This window comes from Rhinopithecus roxellana, chromosome 6, assembly GCF_007565055.1.
Source record: "Rhinopithecus roxellana isolate Shanxi Qingling chromosome 6, ASM756505v1, whole genome shotgun sequence".
Taxonomy (NCBI): Eukaryota; Metazoa; Chordata; class Mammalia; order Primates; family Cercopithecidae; genus Rhinopithecus; species Rhinopithecus roxellana.
In genome coordinates this window covers 53,711,764-53,732,637 of record NC_044554.1, presented here as the reverse complement: position 1 = coordinate 53,732,637, position 20,874 = coordinate 53,711,764, and the positions used below count along the sequence as shown (strand labels likewise).

The window sequence follows — 20,874 nt, the reverse complement described above, 5'->3', positions numbered from 1 at the left end:
ACTTTGAATTTCAAAAATTAACAATCATTAATGGCAAAAGGATTACCATTTAACAGATACGGAGCTGGAGAGTATCTTGGTTTTATTGAATTTCCTTTTTTTTTTTTTTGTTGAGACGGAGTTTTGCTCTTGTTGCCCAAGCTGGATCTTGGCTCACTTCAACCTCAGCCTCTCGGACTCAAGCAGTTCTCCTGCCTCGGCCTCCCCAGTAGCTGGGATTACAGGTGCTGCGCACCACCATGCCCGGCTAATTTTTTGTATTTTAAGTAGAAACAGGGTTTCACCATGTTAGCCAGGCTGGTCTTGGAACTCCTGACCTCAGGTGATCCACCCACCTCGGCCTTCCAAAGGGCTGGGATTACAGATGCAAGCCACCACGCCCGGCCTGGATGTCTTTTTTCTTTTTTTGAGACGGAGTCTTGCTCTGTGGCCTAGGCTGGAGTGCAGTGGTGTGATCTCAGTTCACTGCAACCTCCACCTCCCAGGTTCAAGTGATTCTCCTGCCTCAGCCTCCCGAGTAGCTGGGGCTACAGGTGCCTGCTACCATGCCTGGCTAATTTTTTTTTTTTTTTTGTATTTTTAGTAGAGATGATTTTACCATGTTGGCTGGGCTGGTTTCAAACTCCTGACCTCAAGTGATCCACCCACCTTGGCCTCCCAAAGCGCTGGGATTACAGGCGTAAGCCACCTCGCCTGACCCTGGCCTAGAGTTCTTATCAAAATATGACACCAGTGGTTACCTGTGCAAGTGTGAAAAATCAATCTGTAAATTGTTTAAATCTTTTCCCATAAATAGTTTATTTTGGGCTGCGTTGGTATTATTTAAAGGTTTAAGTATTATTTAACTAAGATTAAAATTTGAAGAGATCTGAATGTGGAGATCTGATGTTTTTGGCATTAACCCTGATTATTGGCTTGATATTTAGTTATATATATGATATATATTTCATATATACTCCAGACTGGAGTGCAGTAGCGAGATCACAGCTCACTGCGACCTCTGCCTCTCAGGTTCAAGCGATTCTCCTGCCTCAGCCTCCCGAGTAGCTGGGATTACAGGATTGCGCCACCATGACCAGCTAATTTCCAAATTTAGATTTGAAGTGTGTTGTATTCTTATTTTAAGCAGATTTGCTGTATTTTATTGTTCTCAATCTATTACAAAAATATACATTCTCTTAACTGTTTCTAGAGACTGTCTAAATAAAAAATGCATTTGGTGCCCAGAAAGTTAACAGCACTTTAAAAGATTGTCAGTGAATAATTAAAATTTTACTATTAAATCTTAAAAACCAAGGCTTTAATCGTTTAAAGCATTTTTGGCAAATAGAAACAAGAATACTCAGAAATATTCAACTTGGGGTACTTACGCCCTTTGGAAATAGTCCATTTCTGTCATTCTGAATAATAATTATTTTTTTAAGAGTTGGGGGTCTCACTGTGTTGTCCAGGCTGGAGTGCAGTGGCTATTTATAGAAGCAATCATGGTGCCCTACAGCCTTGAACTCCTGGGCTCAGGTGATCCATCCAACTCAGCCTCCTAAGTAGCTGGGACTACTGCAGATGCACACCACCATATCTGGCTCTATTCTGAATAATCTTAGATCATTTATTTTATATACTATTTAAAATAGTACAATTCAGGCTTATGGAGGTAGGTAGTATTTTTCCCCATGGTGACCCATAAACCATGTATAGTAATACCTTGTTCTGGTTTAGTCTTTGTTTCTAGTTGAGGGTTGTTAGCACTTTTGTGTATTACTTGTATTAATGATTAAGTACAGATATACGTTCATATGGGTATGGCGGACTGTTGTGTTGATGTTTATTTAATGAATTTCCATGTACCCATCAGCCAGCTTCAGGAAATATTTTACACACAGACTACTGTATTTTATTTATAATCACGTATATTCCCCCTGCAGCTTTTTTTTTTTTTTTTTTTTTTTTTTTTTTGAAGTACGTCTTCAAAAGTCTTGAAACTATCAGTTAGGATGACTTTTTTTTTTTTATTTTTATTTTTTTATTAAAGAAATGGTCTCACTCGGGCACCCAGGCTGGAGTGCAGTGGTATAATCGTAGCCACTGCAGTCTTGAACTCTGGGGCTCAAGTGATCCTCCTGCCTCAGCCTCCCAAGTAGCAAGGACAGCAGGCTCATGCCACCACGCCCAGTTAATTTTTAAATTTTTGTAGAGACAAACTCTTGCCATGTTGTCCAGGCTTTTCTCAAACTCCTGACCTTGAAGAATCCTCATGCTTGGGCCTCTCAAACGTGTTAGGATATGGGTGTGAACAACTGAACAACTGTACTCGCCGTAGGATGACTCTTGAACTTAAAGTAGTAAAGACCAGTTATTCCCAAATAAAGTAGGAGGTCTGGGAGTCATTGAAGCAGATTGTTTTTCATAGTCTAGTACTGGTTAATATATTTCAGTGTCACATTGATTTATTTGTACAATGAGTCTCAATAAATGCTTATTAGCTAAGAATCAGGAATTATTCTCTTAGTATTTCCTGGACCCTCCAGATGTTTTTTAGAGATAAGTAGTTTTATTAACTGTATTTTAACACTTCTAAGGAAACAAGCGTGTTCTCTGAAACTGTTTGTTGAAAAAGGGAATATGGAGTTATAAATGCATCATTTGGAGGATGTAGTTCATTGAACACAAGAGTAAGAAATGAAAACTTGAAACCGATAATTTTTTTTTTGAGACCAGAGTCTTGCTGTGTCTCCCAGGCTGGAGTGCAATGGCACAATCTTGGCTTACTGCAGCCTCCACCTCCCAGATTCAAGTGATTCTCATGCCTCAGCCTCCCGAGTAGCTGGGATTTACAGGCACCCACCACCACGCCTGGCTAATTTTTGTATTTTTAGTAGAGATGGAGTTTTGCCATGTTGGCTAAGCTAGTCTTAACTCCTGGCATCAAGTAATCCACCTGCCTCGACCTCTCAAAGTGCTGGGATTACAGGCCTGAACCACTGTGCCCAGCCTAAAAATATTGTTTATATAGGCGATTAACCACAAACATCAAACAAATTTACAAAGAATTACAAATTCTCTGTCACTGGAAATATTTTTTAACATGTGATGAGTTCTACCTTTAGGCAGGACCTACATGCTTTCTAGTTGATTCTTACTCATTAAGGGAACTTCTAAAATCTCATTGGTGTTTTACTTTAACCTGTATAGGATTAAAGGATTAATTTTTTTTTTTTTTTGAGACCGAGTTTTGCTCTTGTTCCCCAGGCTGGAGTGCAATGGGTCAATCTTAGCTCACTGCAGCCTCCTCCGTCTGGGTTCAAGCGATTCTCCTGCCTCAGCCTCCCAAGTAGCTGGATTACAGGCACGTGCCACCATGCCCGGCTAGTTTTTTGTATTTATAGTAGAGACGGTTTCACCATGTTGGCCAGGCTGGTCTCGGACTCCTGGCCTCAGGTAATCTGCCACCCTCAGCCTCCCGAAGTGCTGGGATTACAGGCAAGAGCCACTGTGCCTAGCCAAAGCATTTTGGGAATAAATGGTCTCATAAACTTTTTTGGCTTACAGGATCAAAAATAAAGATGTGTGTTGATTTTACTCAGATAATATGACTTGTAAAACTTACTCTTTTTTTTTTTTTGAGACGGAGTCTAGCTCTGTTGCCCAGGCTGGAGTGCAGTGGCGCGATCTCGGCTCACTGCAATCTCTGCGTCCCAGGTTCACACCATTCTCCTCCTCAGCCTCCCGAGTAGCTGGGGCTACAGGCGTCCGCCACCACGCCCGGCTATTTTTTTGAATTTTTAGTAGAGACAGGGTTTCACTGTGTTAGCCAGGATGGTCTCGATCTCCTGACCTCGTGATCCGCCCATCTCAGCCTCCCAAAATGCTGGGATTACAGGCTTGAGCCACCGCGCCTGGTGACTTGTAAAACTTCTAAGTTTAGATAAGTTTTTGTGTTTTTCTCCTTATATTTATTACAAAAATGTTTAGAGTGATCAGATTTAAGTGATAATTGGAATTAAGCAGAGGAAGAAATAGAAAAGGGTGAGCAAGAAGAATCAGATTAATAAGGTCTGAATAGAGAAAGTGAAGATAATTCACAGTACTTGTTTTGTAATTTCTGAAGTCGCATCATAAACAGATACTCATGTGACTGTAACTTTAACAAATAAAGACTAATTGTAAATTAGCTTTTACATTTAAAATCTAATAAAAATTACTTTAACAAATTCAAATTACTAATTGAAGTAATTTGTTATTTTTTTTCTCTCTCTGAGGGTATTGCTGATGGCAGAAGTTAGCAATCATTCATTCACTCACTTAAATACTTGAGTACCTACTATGTGTGCTGTGGTAGGTGGTGGGAATACAGATGTGGACCAGGGTTTCTGTTCCAGTGGTGGGAGTTTACATTGTAATGTGGGAGGCACACAGCCAAATATGAAAACAAATACTGTGATTTTAGGTAGTAATGAGTGTTATGACACAAAAGCATAGTTTGGTAATTCGCGGTGGGAATGGGGTGGGAGAGGGGGCCAAGGCCAAGGAGCTACTCTGGCAGGGTTGTTGGAGAAAAATTTTATTTACTTTTTACTTTTATTTACTTTTATTTACTTTTTAAAATTCTTTTTTTTGGCTCAAGCCTGTAATCCCAGCACTTTGGGAGGCTGAGACGGGTGGATCACGAGTTCAGGAGATCGAGACCATCCTGGCTAACACTGTGAAACCCTATCTCTACTAAAAAATACAAAAAAAACTAGCCGGGAGAGGTGGTGGGCACCTGTAGCCCCAGCTACTCGGGAGGCTGAGGCAGGAGAATGGCGTAAACCCGGGCGGCAGAGCTTGCAGTGAGCTGAGATCCGGCCACTGCACTCCAGCCTGGGCGACAGAGCGAGACTCCGTCTCAAAAAATAAAAAAATAAATAAAATTCTTTCTTTTTTGAGACGGAGTCTCACTTTGTCTCCCAGGCTGGAGTACAGCGGTGCGATCTTGGCTCACTGCAACCTCCACCTCCCAGGCTCAAGTGATCTCCTACCTCAGCCTCCCGAGTAGCTGGGACTAGAGATACGCGCCACCACATCCAGCTAAGTTTTGTATTTTCAGTAGAGACGCGGTTTTACCGTGTTGTCCGGGCTGGTCTTGAATTCCTGACCTCAAGTGACCCACCCCTCCCGAAGTGCTGGGATTACAGATGTGAGCCACTGCGCCTGGCTGAAAATTTTTATTTTATTTTTTATATGAGAACTCTTGTTTCCTAATGGAGAAAATTTTTGATGAAGTGACATTTGAAGAGATCCGAATGTGGAGAAGAAGGTAGTCATTTCTGAGTGGGAATCAACTTGCCATTTTGTTCCTACACAAAACTTGTGGCAGTTCTCTATTGTTTATACCTGTACTGAAAAATCTAAAATACTTACCCAGGATACTTCTCCCTTGAGTGACTAAATAGTGTAAGTTGTTTTTTCTTTTCCTTTTTTTTTTTTTTTTTTTTGGAGACAGAATCTTGCTCTGTCACGCAGGGCTGAAGTGCAATAGTGTCATCATAGCTCACTGAAGCCTGGAACTCTTGGCCTCACAGAGTGTTGGGATTGCAAGCGTGAGCCACCGTGCCTGGCCTGGTTCCCTCGTTTGACCAAACTGATTTGCTTATTGTCGTCTCACTCCTTTCTTTCCCTCGCATGCTTCTCATTTTTGTTTATACTCTTTTCCTCTGCTTGCAATATTCTTTCTCCTCACTAAAAATTTAAATCCTGTCTGGCTTACTATATGTGATTGCCTTACCCTGTAGCAGTTTAGCCTCTTAACCCCAGTATAGCACCTGCTTTCTGTACTACTGAAAAAAAATGTGTTATTTATCTCATTTGTGTATATAGTCTCATTTTCTCTCTCTCTTTCCAGTTAGGTAGTACACCATAGTCTTTGTGCGACAAGACCTCTTGTTTTAACTTTTTCTAGTTTTCTTTGCACATCTAGGGTCAGAAATGGATACAAAAATATTTCCTACGTTCTTAAAAAAATTATAAAAAAGTAGAAAAATATGATTTATCTTTACTCTGGGAAAAATAGGTTTGGAGGTGGAACATATACAAGTGGAAAGAGGCAGTTAAGAGATTGGGAAGTGGTAGAAAACCAACAACGTTATATATGCACAATGTGCCCCATTTCTCTTCACCCTATACTCATGTCTAAGGTATAGTTGTTAACATGGAGGTCAGACTCTGTGTTCTTGTGTAATTTGTTAGAGGGTCTTCTGGAAAAATGCTTGAGCTGTAACTCTGGGGAGGAATATGTAAAACTTTCACCCTGGAAAACTTGAATAAAGAAAGCCTGTAGTGAATGTAGTCATATATCTGTATCATACTAGTTGCTGCTACTTAGATTTCCTGTTATTACATCAAAATCGTCTTGTCCAGAGCAAGACATTTTTCCTCATAGAACAGTTTTCCCATTTGATTTAGTCAGTTCTCTTGGTGGCATCATTTTCCTCATGTTTGAAATGCTTGAAACCCTGAAAAGACTCCTGACTTTTTTCTTTCTTTCCACACTTAATTTCCATTTAGCTAATACCTGTAGGTTGAAAGTGATTGTGTTATTGAAAGAATATTGAGCTACATTAAAGACCTGTTGAGATTTTTACTCTGCTGCCATTAGCTTATGATCTTAGGCAAATGTTGGTCTGAGACTTGATTTCTGCATTTGTAAGAAGGTGTGATGGGATTCATTATTCCAGAGACACTTCACATTTTTTAAATGGTTTTTTTTTTTTTTTTTTGAAGCGGAGTCTGGCTCTGTCGCCTGGACTGGAGTGCAGTGGCTGGATCTCAGCTCACTGCAAGCTCCGCCTCCCGGGTTTACGCCATTCTCCTGCCTCAGCCTCCCGAGTAGCTGGGACTATAGGCGCCCGCCACCTCGCCTGGCTAGTTTTTGTATTTTTAGTAGAGACGGGGTTTCACCGTGTTAGCCAGGATGGTCTCGATCTCCTGACCTCGTGATCCGCCCGTCTCGGCCTCCCAAAGTGCTGGGATTACAGGCTTGAGCCACCGCGCCCGGCCTAAATGGTTTTTTTGTTTGTTTGTTTGTTGGTTTGTGTGTGTGTGTGTGGGGGGGTTGTTTTTGTTTTTTTAATTCTTCGGCAGTCTGATATACCTCTATCACCTGCTTTCTCGTTTCTGTTCTAATTTGACCCCAGTGGCTTTATTCCTAGGTTCTTGTAATATCTTCTCTTGCCCTTTGTCTCTTTCTTCTAGACAATCTGTCTAGTGTTAATTGTTCTGAAACATGGATTTTATTGTGTCATATTTCTGCCTAAGTAGTCAAGCATTCTTTTCCTACAGAATAAATTCTACATTTTTTTGACTCATTTTCAGACTCTTTCACAATCTAGTCAGAGGCTGTAAACTAGTGGCCTGTGGGCCAGTATAATCCTACATCCTCTTTCCCCCCCATCATTTTCCTTTATCTTCTAGTAGAAATCATCTCGTTCCCGTTAAGTTGTTCCTCTTTATTTTCCTGATAGGAAATATTGTATTCTCCCTTGAAGCATTTGCTCTGGCTCTTTCCCTCTGTTCTGTGTCTTCTGTGTGTAAATTATCTTCACTTGTCCTAGAAACTTCCTCATACATACTGATATTTAATAAAGATAGCCCTCTTTTGTGAATTCACTTGAAAATGGAAGCATTAGAAGAATGTAAAGTTATGAGCCAAGGAAATAAGTTCTTCACTGAACAAATAATTGAGCTGTAATATAATATTATGTCATATTATATAACAGAATATTGAGTACCTATTATGTGGTGAACAGTGTTATCTGATTGGGGCTGTTACAATGATCAAGAAAGACTGTTCCTCTCTCGTTGAGCTTATATCCCATTGCAATCAATATGCAAAATAACTAGGTTGACAGCCTGCCTTCAGAGTGCTTTTAGAAACATCTTACTTGATCTGAACAGCAATCCTGAAGTACTTGAGAAAACAGAAGTTCAGCTGGCACAGGCAGGATCACTTGAGGCCAGGAGTTACCAGCCTGGACAACGCAGCAAGCTTCCATCTCAACAAAAAAAATAATTGGCCAGGCGCGGTGGCTCAAGCCTGAAATCCCAGCACTTTGGGAGGCCGAGACGGGCAGATCACGAGGTCAGGAGATCGAGACCATCCTGGCTAACACGGTGAAACCCCGTCTCTACTAAAAATACAAAAAAAAAAACTAGCCGGGCGAGGTGGCGGCGCCTGTAGTCCCAGCTACTCGGGAGGCTGAGGCAGGAGAATGGCGTGAACCCAGGAGGTGGAGCTTGCAGTGAGCTGAGATCTGGCCACTGAACTCCAGCCTGGGTGACAGAGCGAGACTCCGTCTCAAAAAAAAAAAATAATAATTAACTCGGTGTGGCATGCACATGTCGTCCTAGCTACTGAGGAGACTGAAGCAGGAAGATCACTTAAGCCTAGGAGTTCAAGGCCACAGTGAGCTATGGTCGTGCCAGTGCACCCTAGCTTGGAAGTTCAGAGTTGAAGTGAATTTCTCAGGATCAAATGGATAATACAAGGTAAAAGGAGGTATTTTGATATGGTCCAGTTCCCAGTCTCTTTTTCTTTTCTTTTTTTGGAGACCAGGGTCTCACTCTGTCGCCTAGGCTGGAGTGCAGTGGCGTCATCTCGGCTCACAACCTCCGCCTCCTGGGTTCAAGTGATTCTCCTGCCTCAGCCTCTTGAGCAGCTGGGACTACAGGCACATGCCACCACACCCGCCTAATTTTTGTATTTTTAGCAGAGGTGGGGTTTCGCCATATTGGCCAGGCTGGTCTGAAAGCTTCTGACCTCAAGTGATCCACCTGCCTCGGCCTCCCAAAGTGCTGGGATTACAGACATGAGCCACTGCGCCTGGCCTAGTCTGTCTTATTACTTAAGTACAAGAGAATAAAGCATAAAACATGAATATTTCCAATTATACCTCACCCTCCTTCTCAGATCTAAACCTTGTCAACTATTTACTGTACATCTTTCACTCTCCTTTCTATGCATTTACACAAGGTTGTGTGTTTTAACAGATGGCGTTATATTGTTTGAATTTTTTTTCACTTGTCTTGGAGAGGTTTCCGTATCAGTTGTCTGCATTTTTAAAAATGCCTGAATAATATTTTGTAGTGTGGCTGTTCTCTTATCCTTTATATGCAGTGAGTATTAATAATAGTCTTTGTTTCTGTTTTTGGTGTACACTGTGGCAGTCCAGTCCTTGTATGTACATCTTTGTAGACATTTGCAGCTGTTGCTTTAATGTCTTGATTTCCATTGTGAATATAAATTCCTTGATTGTAGAAATTATATTCTCATGCTGTTCTGTAATTTTGTTCACGATCTGGTTCATAGAACTGAACAAATGTTCAAACACATAGCAAAGCAGGTATATTTACAATTACTAGGAGCTATTACTATGCCAAATTCTATCATTTATATATTAACATATTACTACTATTAATTTACACTTAGCAGTACACTCAAAATGTATGAATCAACCTTTTGATTTGCTCTACCGTAATATTTCTATTCGTTAATTTTAATGTATAGTTTTCACATGACTCTCAATTTTTTTTTCTCTAACATTAAATTGGCTTCTTTTTTTTGGAGGAGGGGACAGGGTCTGGTCTCAGTCTGTTACCCAGGCTAGAGGGCAGTGACATGATCTTGGCTCTCTGCAACCTCTGCCTCCCAGTTTCAAGTGATTCTTCTGCCTCAGCCTCCCGAGTAGTTGGGATTGCAGGCATGTCACCATGCCCAGCTAATTTTTTTATTTTTGGTAGAGATGGGGTTTCACCATGTTTGCCAGGCTGGTCTCGAACTCCTGACCTCTAGTGATCTGCCTGCCTCAGGCTTCTATAGTGTTGGGACTACAGGTGTGAGCCACCACGCCTGGCCTGGCTTCATTGATTGTTCTAATTGTAATAATAATACATGCTCATTGCTTATAATTCACCCGGTACCAGAAAGTTCGAACAACCCTCATAGTAATACAGATTTGTAAATTCCAAAATACATATTTTATTACGTCTTTCTTTGCCAGCTTCTCTTTTCTCCACTTGGTATATCAAGAACATCATTTTTAAAGACTAAATAGACACTGTATAGCTGTTCCATAGCTGAATCAACCAGACCTCTGTTGAGAGGCTCCTAAAATGTTTCTTGTTTTCTAAAAAACGTTAAACTTTATTCTCCATTTATCTTTTTATAATTATTTCACTATTAATTCCTTAGAAATAGAATTCCTTAGTCAAATTATCAGGTTTATTCAATAGTCATGGTTTGTGCAAAACTTGGTCTCCTTGGAGGAATAAGTAAGAGAAACAGACGGTTTTTCTAATGAAGCTTAGAGTTTATTTGGGGAAACAACATTCACTTTTGGAATTTCAAAAGAAAAGTTAAAAATTCTTGACGGTTTAGCTTTGTTACCTTTGTTGGTAAAACAGTATAAAACGCTGTGGGGCTATAAGTTACCAGGATCAGCTATAGTTATTTGGTCAACATTTCATGGAGTAATGGATTCAGAATGGAGAAGACAAAATGCAGAGCTGAACTTAATTACAAATAAGCATTAAAAAAAAAAAAAACAAAAAAAAAAACTACAATCTAAGCATTTAGATGTAAAAATTAAAAACCAAGAATAAACTTGTGGAAATAATTTAATTATGAAATAAGCTACCTGTTTTTTTTGTTTTTTGTTTTTCTTTTTTTGAGATAGAGTTTCGCTCTGGTTGCCCAGGCTGGAGTGATCTTGGTTCACTGCAACCTCTGCCCCCTGGGTTCAAGCGATTCTCCTGCCTCAGCCTCCCGAGTAGTTGGTTGGGATTACAGGCATGCACCACCACGCCCGGCTAATTTTGTATTATTTTAGTAGAGATGAGGTTTCTCCATGTTGGGTCAGGTTGTTCTCAAACTCCTAATCTCAAGTGATCTGTCCGCCTCGGCCTCCCAAAGTGCTGGAATTACAGGTGTGAGCAACCGCTCCCAGCAGCTGCTTGTTAAATTAAAAAATAGTTTTAGGACCAGGTATGGTGGCTCAGGCCTGTAATCCTAACTTTGGGAGGCCAAGGTGGTTGAATCACCTGAGGTCAAGAGTTTGACCAGCCTGGTCAACATGGTGAAACACCATCTCTACTAAAAATACAAAAATTAGCTGGGTGTGGTGGTGCATGCCTGTAATCCCAGCTACTGGGGAGACTAAGGCAGGAGAATCGCTTGAACCTGGGAGGCAGAGGTTGCAGTGAGCTGAGATCACGCCACTGCACTCCAGCTTGGGCAACAGAGTGAGACTCCATCTCCAAAAAATTAGCCAGGTATGGTGATGTGTGCCTATTGGTCCCAGCTACTCAGGTGTCAGGTGGCTGAAGCGGAAGGATTGCTTGACCCTGGGAGGCAGGGTTGCAGTGAGCTGAGATCATGCCATTGTACTCCAGACTGGGGGACAGAATGAGGCCCTGTCTCTGAAAAAGTAAAAATAAATAATACATATATATACACACACATGTATATATATATATATATATACACACACACACACACACACACACACACACACACATATATTTTGTGACAGAGTCTTACTCTGTTTCCTGGGCTGGAGTGCAGTGGCACAATCTTGGCTCACTGCAAACCTCTGCCTCCTGGGTTCAAGTGATTCTTGTGCCTCATCCTCCTGAGTAGATGGGATTACAGGTGCCTGCCACCACATCGAGCTATTTTTTTGTGTTTTTAGTAGAGATGGGGTTTCACCATGTTGCCCAGGCTGTTCTCAAACTTCTGACCTCAGGTGATCTGCCTGCCTTGGCCTCCCAAAGTACTGGGGTTTCAGGAGTGAACCACTGCATCTGACCTTGTTTTAAATTTTAAATACTCCTCATGTGCATAGCACAGTGCCAGAGCAGATGCTTAGTAGTCATCATGGTATGGACAGAGGAACATAGATGCCCCGTATTCTGAAAATCTGCCTCGGCTATACCTACTGTCCCACTAGGTCCCTGAAGAGATAACGACTGAGGATATTCCACATACAAAAAAGCCTTCTTTATTATAATTAGGCCCTTGGTCCTAGGGCTTGTGGTGAGGCAGGCTAGACTATAAACTCGCAAGGACTCATAGTTCAGAAAGTGACAAGCCCTGCCTCTTGGAGGAAAAAAGAAGAGTAGCTCAAAACACTTAAGAAGTAAGGAGTCCAAGCAAAGGAGATAATCCAAGGAGAGGCTAAGGAGAACCTCCCCTCCAGGAGCTCAGATCATCTGGAATTCATCTTGAACACTCTGGCTTGTTAATAAGCCCCCCTGTGCCAAATGTTCTTCTTTGCCCTTTTTTCAGTTTGATTTATTCAACATAGGCACATAGTAGATAAAACAGAAGAATTCTTGCTCTATGGAAGTCACATTTTAGTTAATCTTACAACCCTCTCATAAATCTTCCCTATGGCATGCCTTCGCCAAAATTTTGGCTACTCTCACGGAGAAGTCCACCTCTACTATAGTGGTAAAGTTGTATCTTTTCTTGTGTTCATTTTGTTCTTGGTCTACATAGTTGCTTTTCTTCCTTTGGTTGGTTGTGTGATGTAACTTTAAAGATGTGGAGGCAGGGACCTAGAATTCTTGCAATAGAGACAGATTGTTTAGGTTAAAAACAGTGAGGCAAAATTTATGTGTTACTTTTAAGTTTTTGTTAAATACGATTGGAAATGTAGTTGATCAGGGAACTGATGAAAGTAAGATAAAGGAGATACAGAAGAAAGGAAGTAGACAGCTGCTTTGAATCTCTGCCGTGAGCTTTTTTAGATGTTGTGGGGAATGACTTACTGAAAAATATTGGAAGTTAAGTTAGTACTAAAATAACGGGAACTAGCATGGTAAAGTGGAAGCAATATTAGACTAGGAATCAGTCTAACAAGATTTTCTGATAAGCACCCTGAGCAAGTCATTCTTCCTGTGCAAAGAATGGGAATAAAAGTAGATCAGTGAGTGGTTCTCAACACTGCACATTAAAAGTACCTGGGAGGCGGCCGGGCGCGGTGGCTCAAGCCTGTAATCCCAGCACTTTGGGAGGCCGAGACGGGCGGATCACGAGGTCAGGAGATCGAGACCATCCTGGCTAACACGGTGAAACCCCGTCTCTACTAAAAATACAAAAACTAGCTGGGCGAGGTGGCGGGCGCCTGTAGTCCCAGCTACTCGGGAGGCTGAGGCAGGAGAATGGCGTAAACCCAGGAGGCGGAGCTTGCAGTGAGCTGAGATCCGGCCACTGCACTCCAGTCCGGGCCACAGAGCGAGACTCCGCCTCAAAAAAAAAAAAAAAAAAAAAAAAAGTACCTGGGAGGCTTTTACAATTCAGTCAGTCTTTGGGAGGTAGAAATTGGGACTTTTTTAAAAAAGCTTCCATCAATATTATGTAAAAGTTCCCAGGTCTAGGTTGAGAACCACAGTGGATCAAAAAGCCTTTCCAACTGTGACATCTTGCATTTTATGGAATAAAATGTAGTGTGTGAACAGCTATAGCTGTGGAAATAAAATAGTAAGGAAGTTGTTGTCATGATTGATGTTTAGAAATTAATTTCAGAAACCTACTGCCTGGCATATCAAAGACAATGACAGCCTCCTTCTGTCGTTAGCTTCTTTCATTCCTATCATGTTTTCTGGAATTCTTTCTTAGGAATATTTAAGTTTTTCTGAGTTTTCTTAATAATTGTTGTTTAATGAGCACCTTTTAAATTTGAATTTCTGCACATCCATAGAAAGCTTTACTTTTTGTTTATTGTCACTGAAAAACTCCTTAGCTTGTTAAACCAGACTAATGAATTGGAGGTAAGGATTGGAGCCTGGAAAAATCTCAGCATACTCAGTAACAGTACAGTACTTTTTTTTTTTTTTTTTGAGACAGAGTCTCGCTCTGTCGCCCAGGCTGGAGTGCAGTGGCCGGATCTCAGCTCACTGCAAGCTCCACCTCCTGGGTTCCCGCTATTCTCCTGCCTCAGCCTCCCAAGTAGCTGGGACTACAGGCACCCGCCACCTCGCCCGGCTAGTTTTTTTGTATTTTTAGTAGAGACGGGGTTTCACCATGTTAGCCAGGATGGTCTCGATCTCCTGACCTCATGATCCGCCCGTCTCGGCCTCCCAAAGTGCTGGGATTACAGGCTTGAGCCACCGCGCCCGGCCAACAGTACAGTACTTTTATAACACTAAGCATGATGAGGACTTTTGTAACAGTGATGAGTCCTCATTATTTCCCAAAGGATAACTTTGGGGGCAGAATTTATACATTCCCATTCATTCCATTATGTAATTAAGAACCAAAGGTAATAGAGTTTTACAGAAAAACATTTTCTGTTTGTTTTCACTTTTGAGACAGGGTCTAGCTCTGTCACCCAGGCTGGAATGCCGTGGCATGATCATGGCTTACTGCAGCTTTGACCTGCAGAGCTCAAGTGATCCCCCTGCCTCTGTCTCCTGAGGAGCTGAGACTATAAGCATGGGCCACCATGCCTGGATAATTTTTTTTTTCTTTTTTACTTTTTTTCTTTTTTACTTTTTGTAGAGATGGGGTCGTCTTATGTTACCCAGGCTGTTCTGGAACTCCGGGGCTCAAGTGATCCTCCCACCTTGGCCCCCCCAAAGTGCTGGAATTACGGGTATTAGCCACTGTGGCCAGAAACGTTGGTTTTTTTTTGTTGTTGTTGTTGTTGTTTTAATAGTCACAACATCTAAGAGTCCGAAGGAAGAAAAAAACTACCTGATGGTTGAATTCTTTCCTTAATATCCTAGTAAAAGAGTTGTCAAAACAGTGTTTAAACACCTCACTTATCTGGGAACTCACTAACTCTGAGGATGTTTGTTCTACCTTCGGAAAACTTTGATTATTGAAAATATTTTCTTGGCCGGGCGCGGTGGCTCAAGCCTGTAATCCCAGCACTTTGGGAGGCCGAGACAAGCGGATCACGAGGTCAGGAGATCGAGACCATCCTGGCGAACACGGTGAAACCCCGTCTCTACTAAAAAATACAAAAAAACTAGCCGGGCGAGGTGGCGGGCGCCTGTAGTCCCAGCCACTTGGGAGGCTGAGGCAGGAGAATGGCATGAACCTGGGAGGCAGAGCTTGCAGTGAGCTGAGATCTGGCCACTGCACTCCAGCCTGGGCGACAGACTGAGACTCGGTCTCAAAAAAAAAAAAAAAAAAAAAAAAAAAGAAAATATTTTTCTTGACCAGGTGCAGTTGCTCATGCCTGTAGTCCAGCATTGGGGGGCTGAAGTGGGAGGATCAGTCAAGCTCAGGAGTTTGAGACCAGCCTGGGCAAGATAGCACCCTTTGTCTCTACTTTAAAAAAAAAAAAAAAAATTAGCTGGAAATGGTGGCGGGGAACTGTAGTCCCAGGTACTTGTCAGGGAAGGGTGCTTAGGTGGGAGGATCGCTTGAGCTGGGAGGTGGAGGCTGCAGTGAGCCATAATCATGCCACTGCACTCCAGCCTAGGTGACAAAGTGAGACTCTGTCTCAAAAAAGGAAGAACAAGTATTCAGAGAGTTAAAAGTCTGACTCACTGAAGTCCCTTCGGCCCCATAATAAAACAAATCTATTTCTGCTGCTTTATGAAAAATTCCTCAGTTGATTGAAGTTGGTTCAATCTTATTTTTGTCTTCTTTGTTTATTTCTGTTCCCTGGCTTTTTTGTATAGCCTGGTTTTGAGATACTTATGTCTAATTTTCTCATATTCCTTTTGAAATGTGTTAGTACATAGAATGTGTGTTTTGGAGAGCAGTGGTTTGCTTTTAAAACCAGCCTTCAGTATAGAGTTCCTACTTTGTTTATACTGTGTCCTCTTGGAGTTAGTTTTAGACAATATAGGTTTTTCTCAGTTGTGCCATACTGTAACTGTTACTCTTGACTACTTAAATTTTTAAATTGTCTGATTCTCTGCTCATACCTACTTATTTGTACATTTATTGTCTTGGATATGTAACTATAGGACTTCATATTTATTTCTTTTAAATTTTATCTGGTCTGTTAATACTTTTGAATCTTGATCTCGTGAATTTGCTTTTTAGTTGGGATATTGTACAAAATTAATTATCATACTTTTGTTTTATACATATTTAGATTGTTGACAAGTTAAATAGGCAGACTCATTTTTAGATACTGTATACAAAGCTAAGACTCAGACCTGTGTGCCATACTCTATTCCTGTTCCCTGTTACCATGAACTTCCCTGTGATTAATAGTGGCGTATAAATAAGTAAACACTTTAAAGATCTGCCTTCTAAATCTTCTGTACAACCTGGAACATTACTTTTTGCCTTTTCCTAAGATTCATTTGCTTCTCCTTCTTGAGATCCAGTTTAATTGTATCCTCTTCAGAAAGGTCTTCTCTGACTAGCTCATCCCAAGTAGCCCCCCATAATAATGGGGAGCATTGCTATTTTATTACATCATCTAACTTTGTTCATAGACATGATTCTTGTTATTTGTTTCCCCTCAGATAGAATGTAAGCTCCATGAAGTCAGACTGTCTCTGTCACTTAAACTCTATATCCCTAGCACCTAAGATAGTGCTTGCCACAAGTGGGACCTTAATAGTCAAAGGAAGGAGAATGACTTGTACTCCCTTTTTACCAACCCTCCAGAGATTTTGAGGTATTCCAAGGGTGGTCACACCTCCAGTTGGAAAATCTCTGCCTTGCTTTGATCACCGATTAATCATAACTGTAATGATCCTTGCATCTTGCCAATTTTTTCTCCTCATATTTTCCCCCAAAAAAGTTTCATGAAAGATCTTATCAGTTGCCTAGATACATGTACAAATGGATAGATTTTTAGATATTTTGTCTCAGATACGAGAAAAGCCTCTGGTTTGGTAAATAACACCTAATTGGAGTTTCCAAGTAGAAGGACCCTAGGTTCAGTAAGAGTATTTCCCTGATACATGTTTATTGTAAGTGGAGTTAAATGCTTGTTCTCTGTGCACTTATATTGGGTATTATTAGTAAATCATCTCTTTACTAGTTTATTAGTCTTGTCCCCGGACAAGACTATCAAAGTCACCAGTCTGTTTTGTTTTGGGTTTTTTTTTAATTTATTTTTTATTTTTAAAAATTGAGACAGGTCTTAGTTTGTTGCCCAGGCTGGTCTCAAACTCCTGGGCTCAAGCGATCCTCCTGCCTTGGCCTTCCAAAGTGCTGGGATTACAGGCATGAGCCACCATGCCCAGCCACCAGTCTGTTTTTTGAGGACTCCATCTTTATTTGAAAAATAGGATGTTCTTCAAAGCACATTGACATCGCAACGATTCAATTTATATATTCTTTTAGTTTGGTTTGTTTAAAATTAACTTTATCTTTTTTGTGTTGTGGAGCTAAATGAACTATGTTGTGATATAGAAGCTAGAAGCTTTTCTCAGATTCTGAAAAGCTTTTCCATATCCATTTATTGTTAAGTACAAGTGATCCCTGTTCCCATCTGTTGGTAGACAGAATTGGTGCCATTTTTTTCTTCTGACACCACGTTTTATATTTGTCTATGAAATTTTGTAATTTGGAAGCCCCTACATAAAAAAGCATCTGTATGACTTAATATGTATTCTGAAAAGAACTGTGGTTGTTGATGCATTTTTTAAAAAACATGTTTTTTTGTTTTAATATTATGTCTTTTTTCCCTTCCAGAGAATGGATCTTGGAGAATGTCTGAAAGTCCATGACCTGGCTTTAAGAGCAGATTATGAAATTGCATCCAAAGAACAAGATTTTTTCTTTGAACTTGACGTATGTGATTTTGCTTTAATGGTTTGTTGTTATCTTTTGCTGTAAAACATGTGGATTAATATCTCTTAATAAGAAAAACTCTTAGCAGTTTATCCTCTGTGGTTATATGAAGGGTAAGACTCAAGTAAGATCATGTACTTTCTTGACAACTCTTTTAAAAATATGAGGTGAGACTGTATTTTAAGAAAATGTGTAAAAGTCATATGATTCATATATTCTTTTGAAAATTAAGCATATTCTTCCCAACAAAGTAGTAATGATTAAGGAAATATCAAGCAAATGTAAGCAACTAATTAATAGTGTATATAAGGACATATCTTTAGTAATATACTGAGTTTTTACATTCATATTTATTTTTGTATCTACTTATATATATACATGTATGTATAGTTGGCCCCCCATATCTGTCGTTGTATCTGTAGAAGGAACCAACTGGGGATTGTAAATATTTAGCAGAAGAAAGGGATTGTTCCATCTGTACTGAACATGTACAGCCATTTTGTTCTTGTTGTTGTTCCCCAAACATTACAGTATAACTGTTTACATAGCATTTACATTGTGTTAGGTATTATAAGTAATCTGGAGACAATTTAAAGTATATGAGAGGTTGTGTAATGGGAGATTATATGCAAATATTACACCATTTTATATTAAAAAATGCACATTCATGGATTTTGGTATCCACTGGGATATCCTGGAACCAATCTCGCACAGATAGTGAGGGACATGCGTACAGGTGTTGGGGGGGAGTTTTATTTATTTATTTTTTTTTGGAGTCGGAGTCTCACTCTGTCACCCAGGCTGGAGTGCAGTGGTGCGATCTCAGCTCACTGCAGGCTCCGCCTCTGGGTTCGTGCCATTCTCCTGCCTCAGCCTCCCGAGTAGCTGGGACTACAGGTGCCTACCACCACACCTGGCTAATTTTTTTGTTTTTAGTAGAGATGGAGTTTCACTGTGTTAGCCAGGATGGTCTCTATCTCCTGACCTCGTGATCTGCCCGCCTTGGCCTCCCAAAGTGCTGGATTATAGGCATGAGCCACCGCACCCGGCTGTTTGGGGGATATCAAGGACGATGTTTTTAATGAAAAACCAAGCAATGGAAGACACCATTTAGATACCTAAAAGAGCCTGAAATGTAACTTTGTATTGTTGCTTTTACATGAAAATCATTTGCATAAAAATAAACCTTTTTTGCATATATATAAAGCATAGCAATCAGCATTACATAAAACATACTAATGTGCATAATCTTATGATACGTTTTATTAGTGAAATAATAGATGTTTTAAATTTAGTTTTTAGGAGATAAACCAGTAAACAGGTCCTCCTGTCTTCTGAATATCCAAGAATTTCTGCTAATGGAAATGAAATTGTTTTCGGAAATACAATTTACAACAAATTTTCCCTACTTTTTTGGTGGTTTTTGGCCTTACGGAGTACTTTTATATTTATATTGTCTGATTTATCAATCTTTAACACATCTATAGCCAGGCGTGGTGGCTCATACGCCTGTAATCCCAGCACTTTGGGAGGCCAAGGCAGGGGTGGATCACCTAAGGTCAGGAGTTCGAGACCAGCCTGGCCAACATGGTGAAACCCCATCTCTACTAAAAATACAAAAATTAGCCGGGCATGGTGGTGGGTGCCTGTAATCCCAGCCACTTGGGAGGCTGAGGCAGGAGAATCACTTGAACCCGGGAGTCAGGTTGTAGTGAGCCTAGATCGTGCCACTGTGCTCCACCTTGGGGGACAGAGCAAGACTCCGTCTCAAAAAACAAACAGAAAAACCAAATCTATTTCGTTAATTCTAAAGGCTTTTCTTTTCCTGAGGTGCTAAGAGTTCTCTACTGTGGTTTCTTCTGGCATATTTTGGCTTCATTTTATAGACTTTTCGGATTTATTCTGGTTTAAGGAATTGAGATATGGATCTCGTCACCCCCCAACCGGACATAGCTACTTAGTCACCCAACACTATTTGCTAATTAGTCCATCTTTTCTCTCAGTGCTTTGAGATGCCACCTTTATCTTTACGTAAGGAAATTTGAATAGATTTCTGTTGTGATTTAAAAAGTAAATTTCAAATTAATTAACTATTTTTATGTTATCACAGATAAAAGCTTTTTAAAAAATGATCCTTATTGCTTTTCACATTGAAGAAATTCTTGGGTTATCCAGCTATTTTTGGAATTCAGTGTGTGCTGAATAAATTTGTATTTTTTTTTTTTTTTTTTGAGATGGAGTCTGGCTCTGTCGCCCAGGCTGGAGTGCTGTGGCCGGATCTCAGCTCACTGCAAACTCCGCCTCCTGGGTTTACGCCATTCTCCTGCCTCAGCCTCCTGAGTAGCTGGGACTACAGGCGCCCGCCACCTCTCCTGGCTAGTTTTTTGTATTTTTTAGTAGAGACAGGGTTTCACCGGGTCAGCCAGGATGGTCTCGATCTCCTGACCTCGTGATCCACCCGTCTCGGCCTCCCAAAGTGCTGGGATTACAGGCTTGAGCCACTGCGCCGAGCCCCATAAATTTGTATTTTTAGTTAAACATTTGTATCTTGGCCGGGCGCGGTGGCTCAAGACTGTAATCCCAGCACTTTGGGAGGCCGAGACGGGCGGATCACGAGGTCAGGAGATCGAGACCATCCTGGCTGACACGGTGAAACTCCGTCTCTACTAAAAAATACAAAAAACTAGCCGGGCGAGGTGGCGGGCGCCTGTAGTCCCAGCTGCTTGGGAGGCTGAGGCAGGAGAATGGCGGGAACCCGGGAGGCGGAGCTTGCAGTGAGCTGAGATCCGGCCACTGCACTCCAGCCTGGGCAACAGAGCAAGACTCCGTCTCAAAAAAAAAAAAAAAATTTGTATCTTGAATTAGTTATATTTCTGTACAGTAAGATTTAGAAGTCCATAGGCCGGGCGCGGTGGCTCAAGCCTGTAATCCCAGCACTTTGGGAGGCCGAGACGGGCGGATCACGAGGTCAGGAGATCGAGACCATCCTGGCTAACACGGTGAAACCCCGTCTCTACTAAAAATACAAAAAAAACTAGCCGGGCGAGGTGGCGGCGCCTGTAGTCCCAGCTACTCGGGAGGCTGAGGCAGGAGAATGGCGTGAACCCGGGAGGCGGAGCTTGCAG

The 20,874-nt window shown here is 41.2% G+C and overlaps 1 protein-coding gene across 8 annotated transcripts in view; it reads left to right on the top strand.

Annotated features, from left to right (window-relative positions):
- LOC104656604 (putative RNA-binding protein Luc7-like 2) overlaps positions 1 to 20,874 on the top strand; it is a 68,761-nt gene that overhangs the window by 25,330 nt on the left and 22,557 nt on the right. For all 8 annotated transcript variants that reach the window (XM_010356287.2, XM_010356290.2, XM_030932153.1 and 5 more), the window contains one exon: positions 17,651 to 17,749. In XM_010356287.2, the coding sequence (XP_010354589.1) occupies positions 17,651 to 17,749 (99 nt within the window). The remainder of the gene's footprint in view (positions 1 to 17,650; positions 17,750 to 20,874) is intronic.